General features: G+C 37.1%; 1 protein-coding gene across 1 annotated transcript; it reads right to left on the bottom strand.

The window, feature by feature from the left end:
* Nucleotides 1–223: 223 nt before the first annotated feature.
* LOC110888281 (leucine-rich repeat extensin-like protein 2) lies at nucleotides 224–1,059 on the bottom strand. Its single transcript, XM_022135813.1, has 2 exons — nucleotides 573–1,059; nucleotides 224–495 (listed from the first exon to the last, which is right to left on the bottom strand). The coding sequence occupies exons 1-2, from the start codon at nucleotides 1,057–1,059 to the stop codon at nucleotides 224–226; spliced, it is 759 nt and encodes a 252-aa protein (XP_021991505.1).
* Between the last annotated feature and the right edge of the window lie 7,772 nt (nucleotides 1,060–8,831).

Below are 8,831 nucleotides of genomic sequence, written 5' to 3'. Positions count from 1 at the left end.
TAATGTATATATATGCATAATGACAATGTAATTCCAAACGAAAATTCTCAATAAAAGTACTAAGGATTACAAAAAATGCCCTTAACGAGTCCTTTTTAAATAAAATAAATTGTCCACGCATGGACTAAAAGAGAAACAAGTCCTCGCAGGGACTGATACTTAAAAGAAATGTCCACGCAGGGACTTAATTTAACTGACAAATACAAATAAAAGTAAAGGGTCTTCAATCTTCATCCTTCTTTCCTTTGATAAATTTTGCAAGACCCTTAAGAAACTTATGGGTCTTGCTATCATGTCTTTCCACCCTACGTTCAACCTCTTGCACCCTTTGCAAGATTTCTTGTTGTTGTTGTTGTTGTTGTTGTTGTTGTTGGGGTGGAGGTTGAGGTTGAGGTTGTGGCTGTGGTTGGGGTGGAGGGTATTGATACCCATAAGCAGGATACCCAGTAGGGTATGCAGGTGGTAAGGGTGAAGGATAGAGAGCGTTATAATTGACTGCCTCGACGTTTGGGTCGTAGGCAGGTGGTTGGTAGTTATAACCCGTGGGAGCTTGTGGCTCGAACGGGTTATACCCAGTTGTATTAGGTAAGCAGGAATTGGGTTTTCAAAACCCATTGGAGGTGGTGGTGGTGCAAAGGTGGCCGGTGTAATGTTGATTTCCGGCATAGCGTTTGAAGGTCCACCCATTTGTGGATCTTCAAAAATGGGAGGGTAGTTGCTAGAAGCTTGTGGGGTGCTAAAACGTGGACCCCCTCGCACGGACATTCGTGCGTTTCTCCTCCGCCTTAAAGGTTCTGGTGGTGGCGGAGGTTGTTCTTGTGCTGGCGGTGGCGGTGGCGTGACCGCTTGGAAGTACGGCTCCTCAGAAGGAGTCCACTGCGGTGGTGTGTTGTGGTGGGAGGGAGTGTATTCAAATTTCCACTGCCCAAACCACTCTTGATATTCATCGGGACCTCGATAGGGAGATCCCGCAAAGGAAGAACCGCTAGAAACATCAATGGGATGCGTGGGCGTCCCAGACGGTGGCATCGCTGGATCTGGATCTTCGTCCACATCCATGTCTTCAGGGAAATGGTCTTCTGGACCTAGCAGGTTATGACCTGCTGGTGCGTTGATAAAATCGTTAGGGTCGAAGTGACCCTGGGAGTGAGAGTGGTTGGTGGGAAGAATGGTGAGAATGGTGCGAATGCAGCGAGTACTGCGAATGGTGGGAGTTTTGGGGCTCTTCTGGTTGTTGAGGCCCAAAAGAATGATGGTAGGAGGGCGAAGTGCTTAGTGAGACAGAACGTCTGCTGGTTCAAGTGAATGTCTCCAATCATCATACGGATCGGAGCTAAAGGATGTAGAGGGCATACGCCGATGTGAAGGCCCTGCTTGGCTATGCATTCCTCCTCTCATAGGTCCTTTTCCTCTCCCTCTTCGTACACGTGGTGGCATTTTCGGTATTTGAACTTGTCAAAAGCAATGAAACAATATATATAAACCAAATAAGATTAAGATTAATCCTAGGTTATTTGCCTAGACTCGGAAGTCTAAGGAATGTGCTACTGTGTCATTGAGATAAACACAAAAGGCTAGTGTTTAATTCACTCAATGTTGGCTCTCATACCAACCTGTCACACCCCGATATTTTAACCATAAACCGGTGGGCCCGGTGGGGAGTATCGTGACGTAGTTGATATCATCATAGTCAATTAAACACAGTTATAGCACAGCGGAAGGCTTGGAAGGTAAATTACTATTATAACCCGATTGTTCAAAGTACGAATAAAAGAATATACAGACGGTTGTAAAAGAAAGGATCCACATGCGGATCTAAATAAAATACAAAACAAAGTACAACAGACTTAAGGCATTACGGACTTGCAAGATCCTCTACTTAACGCCCAGAAGCTCCCAGCCTATTACGTGTAGTACCTGTTACTTAGTCTTTTGAAAATACGTCAGTTTACACTGGTAAATACAATTAACCGGCTCTTTTGAAAAGTGTTTATGAAAATTGGTTTAGATGCACAAGCACAAAAATATTTTATAACTTGGGACAATTATATTTATAATCTTGTATACAGTTTTATGTGTTTGTCACACATTTAGGGCCCGGTATAGAAGTCGAGACATGATTAACCGACACACCACTAATATAAACCCACGAGGAGTGATCCCCAACAATGTGGATATATCTTTTTACATACGCAATTGTCAGGTGTATGCCTACATCGCGTGCTTAAGTCGTGGCCATTTGCAATTAAATGAGCTGAGGATATCCAGGACACGGTCGTATTAACCCCTAATGTTTATGTTATCAAACAAAATGGACTAAAACGGGTTATGCGGATTTATTAATCACAATCTGACCAAATAATCCCATACCCGACTAAGCGGTAATATTTGATCGTATCCCAAGCCCGTATAAGGGAAAATAAGTTAAAAGTATTTACCTAAGTTTCTAAATGCTTGATTTATCTACTCAGCCGTATAATGTACTTAGACTTGTGAAGGTAGCTTTTACCGGGGCTCCCTAATCTGGAACGAAGGTTTTATTAACCTATTAGATTACTAACGGGTCTTATTTAAGTTTTAGACTTAGAGCGGTTAGTTTAAAGAAGGATTTACGGTATGAAACGCTAGATTAAGCGATAACCGGAATAGAATGTAATTTAGACCCAACAAGTATGGAGACTTGTATTATATGGGTAAACTAAATACATTCTGGATTTTGAAGTTCAAATGATATGGTTAAACCCGTTTCGGTTAATTTATGCAAACTAGTTACATAAACCGAACCGAACGTGTATAAGCATAAACGGGTAACTGGATGAGTCATATACAAGTCCCATATGTTATTATGTTTAAAATATGTCATGATATCAGTAAGATATCAGCAAGTATGCCCAAAATGATTTTAAAACCGAATTTAGCCCCATAAGGGCATTTTGGTCATTTTAAGGTTTATAAAAAGGGTTTATGTGCAAACTGAAGTTCTGGTCACAAATATTCTGTAAAAACATTTAATTTATGTTATTATAACAGTAGGATATCATACATATGTGTGGGTTATGATTTATGCCCAAACTATGCACCGTAGGGGCATTTTGGTCCTTTCACACATAGTTTTAAGGACTTATTTGGGATTCTGAGTTCATGATTTATACCTACTGTAAAAGTATTAAAAATAGTTTATAAATCCAGTAGGTAACAAGTCTGGGTGCTAAGTATGGCTTAAAACCATACTATGCACCTATTTAGCGTAAAAGTCGACAAATGACGATTATTTCGATGTTTAGTTAATTACAAGGTTATGACCAACTTTGAATGGTCAAAATACATTATTTATCAAAACATATCAGTAACAAAAAGGTTTTTGCATGTCAACTATATTTGAAACCTAATTTAAGTGTGAAAAGGGCATTATCGTCATTTACTAACTTCATGCAAGAACTCTAAGTTAAACTCACAATATAATCTGTTTAAATATCCTAAATAATTCCAAATATGATATCATAACAGTAGGTAGTGAGTTATTATGTTTAATTATGTCAAAAACTCATTTCATGTGAATAAGGGTATTTTTAGTCCTTTTAAAGCTTATATTTTGATTAATTAAGCAAACTTGGTTCATGACCAGTTTATAAATGTTAAAATATGTTAAACATGTTAATATATCAGAATGTAATTCATTTGCATACTTAGTTATGTTTAAAATCTCATTTTTGAATAAAAGGGCATAATAGTCAATATTAAGCATAATAACGGAATCTAGTAAATAAACTTAGATTACTAGGTGACCATGTAATATAACCTCAGAGAGTTATAGTACTACATAATATGGTCACAAAGGAACCTTAATGCATAAAGAAATTAAGCTAATTCGGGTCAGAACTGAAAGTGAAAGAACAAGTCAAGCTTTTGCGACTTTCGGTTGCGAACCGAGCCTAAACTTAGAATTGTCAGGTTGAACATGTTTAGACATGTTCAAATAATATTTACCAAGTTATTAAAGTGATAAAACACATTTTATAACTTCTACATTATCATAATTAAATTTATTTAAAAACTGACCCGTTTGACTTTTTATGTTAATTACTTTGACCCGACAATTAACTAAGTAAACGTGGTAATTAGGAGGTGCCCTTTTGAGGGATTAACACCTACCTAATTACGATCATGTAGCCATATTTGCCTCGAACAATGGCTGGACCATTTAGGTCTAAACCGAAAGTCAAATCCGATTAGCGGTAACTTTGATTTTCGGCTTTTAAATGCATAAGAACCGAACTAGAGTGGCTTACAAAGGGTCCTAGCTCGAAAACTTTAACTTTGGTGGAGTCTCCTAAAGCCAGGAATCTCCAGAGATCAAGAACAAGAAAGATGTGAAGTGATTTATGAGAGGTGCAAAGAAAATGGACACCAAGAGCTCCTATTTATAGTTGAACATGGAACTCTTGGATCATGCCAGGTGTTAGGACACACCAGAGATCATCACAGGTGTCTAAAATGGTTTTAAAAACCATCAAAGATCCACAGAATTCGAGTTCTTGTGAATGGTGGTATGTTTGGAGGCCAAGGAAGAAGAAACCTACAACTGGCAAGATCTTTCTGTCGAAACCAGCCTGTCGCGTCGCGCGACAGCAGGAGAGGGGGCATCGCGCAGCGCTACCACATATAAGAGTTTCGAAAGTTGTCAATTTTGGCCCCTGGTCCCTTAACACCTTTGTATAGTGTTGGGATTGAACCCTACCAAAGGAACAGATAATGAAAGCCAAAACCGGTTCACAACAGAGGATTATTCATAAGCAGCTGTTTGCATTAAGCTTTTCCCTTGACAGTGGTTATCTAGCATCTGATAGACTTCAAAGCACTGCTCAATAGAACAACTACTACTAAAATACTGATAAAGATCAACGACTGAAGCTCTATCTACTGTTGTTTCCTAAGTACTGCTGAAGATTAAAGCACTGCCCATTCAAGGTCTGTTCACCCTTTGAAGAAAGCACTGATGCTCAACATCAGTGTTTAGCATACAACAGTTGAAAGTGAGTCAGTAGTTAGTTATAGCAGTGTCCATGTAATCAGTAGTTAGACATCAGTAGTTATAGATCAGTGGAAAGAGTTTGTTAGTTTGTTAGATGTTGCTTTCATGGTGACGTCAGCTGAGATGCTTCAGTGGTTTGGTTTGCCTATAAATGTAACAGTACCCTGTACTGTTACATTTGATTGACTGAGTGAGTTCTTCTCCTCTGTTCAAATCCTTTCATCTTGTGCAATCAACCTTGGAGCCTCAGGCTGAGGGGGAGTTTAGTTTGCAAGCATGCTCTGTAATCTTTTGATTTGTATTGTAATCATTCAACTTTATGAAAAGCATGTGTTTAACCAAAACTATTTCCTTCCTAAATTGTGTTTATAAAGTTTGTGTTCATTTCCGCTGCACTTAATGTTCAAATTATGCAAACAAGCACAATTATGAGAGCCTCGGATCCTAACAATTGGTATCAGAGCTTGGACAGTCAAATTCGATCTAACAGTCAGTTTGACATAACAGTTCAGCTCAAAATTCATTGATACTAAGGTTGATTGTATTTAGTTGAAAAACAGAGTAACGAGAAATCATGTTAAAAGTGATTATTCAGATGCTCTGTAAAACAACCAAGATGTCATAAGACACACAAACTTCACATAACAAGTGATATCATGCATAAAACACCTATAGTGTTTAGATCTGAAAATATGTCCTATAACTATGGTATAATCATTTACAAAATTGATTTCAAGTGTTGGAATGAAGTTTGTGTTGCTTCCATCATGTTTAATACTAAGGTGTGAACCTCTTGTCAACAAAAACCTAGTTTCATAAAAACATTAGTGTTTTTGTTAACATAAAAGGAGGGACACTAAAACTTTAGTTATTAAATCTTATGTGTTGAGAAACAGGTTGAGAATCCTATTAAAAAGGATCAAATCAACTCTGTTAAGAACACATCGAGAAAATCAGATGTAAAACAGACTAAATCGTATATAATATGAGATTTGACATAAGCATATGCAAAAACGTCTAAGTCTCTCCAAACTTAGCTGTAAAATGATTCTGGTCTGAGTACTTCTTCAATAAAAACCTCTCAGTAAGTATTTTTGTACTTATGAATGGGAAGGGTAAAAAGGGAAGAAGAAAAACAACAAAACTCAAAAGTGTGTTTATCTCAAAAACTTTTGAAGTCAAAAGAAAAGAGTATAAATATAAAACACTTAAGAGTCCAAAGTTGGGTAAACAATGGTCGTCAAGCAATTATGTGCATTTATTGATTCAGGGAAGTTCAGGTAACAATAGTATCACCAATGATGAAACTGATAAGAGGACTAGACAAATATTTCAGAATTCTCACATGTCTCCTCTTTTTGCAATAAATTAACAAGGAAATGGTCACACAAAATAGTCATTTCAAATCATTGACCATTTTCCTAAAACTTTTGATGTGACTATGAGTTTTAATTGGAAAATATACCAGAACCCTTTTTGATGTTGTTTTCAGAATAACCTTTAATTATTTTTTTCTTGAAAAGGTTTTTCTCAATAAAACAGGATATATTATTCTTTATTTTTTTTGAATAATATATTTTGTACTTTTACTTGTTTTTTTGATAGTAAAAGTTGTTGGTGCATGCGTCTGTCGACTTCGTCTTGAATCGAGTCTTGTATAGAACTAGTTAGATCAGGGCACAAAAAACAAGAAAGTGTGAATTAGAGGCGATTCCGCTTGAAATGACACCAGGTCATTTCAAGCGAAATAAAAAATGATTCTAATTTCGCTTGAGTTATCAATGCTGATTTTGCTTGAATCAAATATGTTAATTTCGCTTGAAATGAGCATGGTCATGTTCAAGCGGAATCTCAACGCCTATATATAGGCTATTCCAAGCGAAATCAGATAAGAATTTTCCGGTCTAAGCAACGAAGTGCTGCCGAAGTGTCGTCTCGCTGTAATTCATTGTGAAATCAATATAACGATAGTTTAAAGTGATATTCTTGCTGAATTGGCCTCAATACGTCTGTTTCCGACTTTCGTATTGAGTAAAACTCTTCTGATCGACTCGTTCGGGTCTGAAAACGATCCTACAAGTGGTATCAGATCTCAGGAGGAAGAGTTCATACCAATTCAGCTGCGAATTCTGTTTTCTACACCTTCTTTTTTCAAAATTCAAAATTTTTCACGGTTAAAATCGGCTAAATTTCTCACATGTTGTGCGCAATACTGTTTTAAACAAACCTTGAAAGTTTCAGGCTAAAATTCAATCTAAATCTGATAAAATCTGTTATTCCGCTTGAAAAACAGCTTGAGAATATGACATCAGCATTATTTCGCTTGAACTGACCTGTTGATTTCGCTTGAAATCACACTTTGAGTCTGATTTCGCTTGGAAATACTGGTTAATTTCGCTTGAACCGGTATTTTGCTTGAGAAATTGTGTTGATTCCGCTTGTAACTTGCTATTCCGCTTCAAGTTGTGATTTCGGTTGAGTGATATTGTTTGAAACCAGTGATTCTGCTTCAACAGGGTGATTTCGCTTGAACCGTTATTTTGCTTGAGAACTGTTATTTCGCTTGAACAATCAGTTTTGTGATCTTTGATAATCTGAAACATGGCAGAGGAATTTTATAACGCGTTTGCTACCCCGATCACAGTTGCTCAGTAGACAATGTTGGAAAACGAAACATGCACTATGCAAAAACCACCCAAACTCATGAACATCGAGGAGTATAAGGGTTGGGAAGAACGTTTTGAGAACTGGGTGCAAGCTAATTACTTGGATGCTTGGGAATGCATTGAAACAAAATAAGTTAGACCAACAAATGATGACGAAGATGTGATTCCTATCAAAGATCTTAGTGCCGATGAGAAAAAGAAATACAAAAATGAAAAAATGATGATCAGTTTACTACAATAGGCAGTTAAAGAGGATAACTTGGTCTTATTACAACACACTGGGAGTGCATATTCGATTTGGAAAGCATTACGATCTAAGTTTGTTGGAAGCCAAGAGATGATCAAAAACAAGAAATCACTTCTGAAAAAAGAGTTTGATTTATTCCGTGGGTTGAAAAATGAAAGTACAAAGTAGATAATTGAAAGATACTGCAATCTGTTGGTAAACATGAAGAGAGTTAGCATCAACAAAGAGAATGAATAGTTGATTGAGAAACTGGCTGATGCATTACCACATGAGACTTGGGGTACATACTTGATGATGCTAATAAACAAAAAGGTTTCAACAATCTAACACAGAGCAAGTTCATTGAGAAGCTTGAAGCACAAGAAATGGAACAGATAAAGATTTCAAGAATGAAAGTGTTTGATGGTGAACAAGACATCAGTTTGTACTACAAAGCAGGATTTAATGAAAAGATAAACATGTCACCAAAAGTTGAAACTGATTTCAATGCAAAGGGTTCATCAAGTGGTTCATCTAAAGGATCAAGCAGCAAAACTAGCTTTTCTTCATATCCATCATTTGATCCAAATTTGGCAACAACAAGGAATTGCAGGAAATTACAGTGTAATATTGTTTTGAATCTTGAGGATGATCAAGATTACACAGAAGAAATTGCAAAAAGCCACATGTCTTTGTTGGGAACTGTTTTGGAATCGTATGGAAGTTTTGTTGCAGGTCAGATCGGGAATCCAATGCTGACTAAGGAGGATTACGACCAGATCGATGCTAAGGAAATGGAGCTAATGGATATAAAATGGTGTTTGGCTAGTGTGTTGAGGAGAGCTGAGAAATTCAAGTAGATCACAGGAAGAGATGATCTTCATGAGGCTAATATTTCTACTTTAGG

This window comes from Helianthus annuus, chromosome 11 (genome assembly GCF_002127325.2).
Source record: "Helianthus annuus cultivar XRQ/B chromosome 11, HanXRQr2.0-SUNRISE, whole genome shotgun sequence".
Classification (NCBI taxonomy): domain Eukaryota; kingdom Viridiplantae; phylum Streptophyta; class Magnoliopsida; order Asterales; family Asteraceae; genus Helianthus; species Helianthus annuus.
Note: the sequence above shows the minus strand (reverse complement) of the source record. Positions and strands in the feature narration are given on the sequence as shown.

What these genes read in the sequence shown, in the direction of transcription:
- LOC110888281 (XM_022135813.1), bottom strand. Translation starts at nt 1,059, where the DNA reads ATGGATGTGGACGAAGATCCAGATCCAGCGATGCCACCGTCTGGGACG. An exon ending in TGCTTACCTAATACAACTGG is followed by an intron (nt 496 to 572) that starts GTATAACCCGTT and finishes ACGTCGAGGCAG; the next exon opens with TCAATTATAACGCTCTCTAT.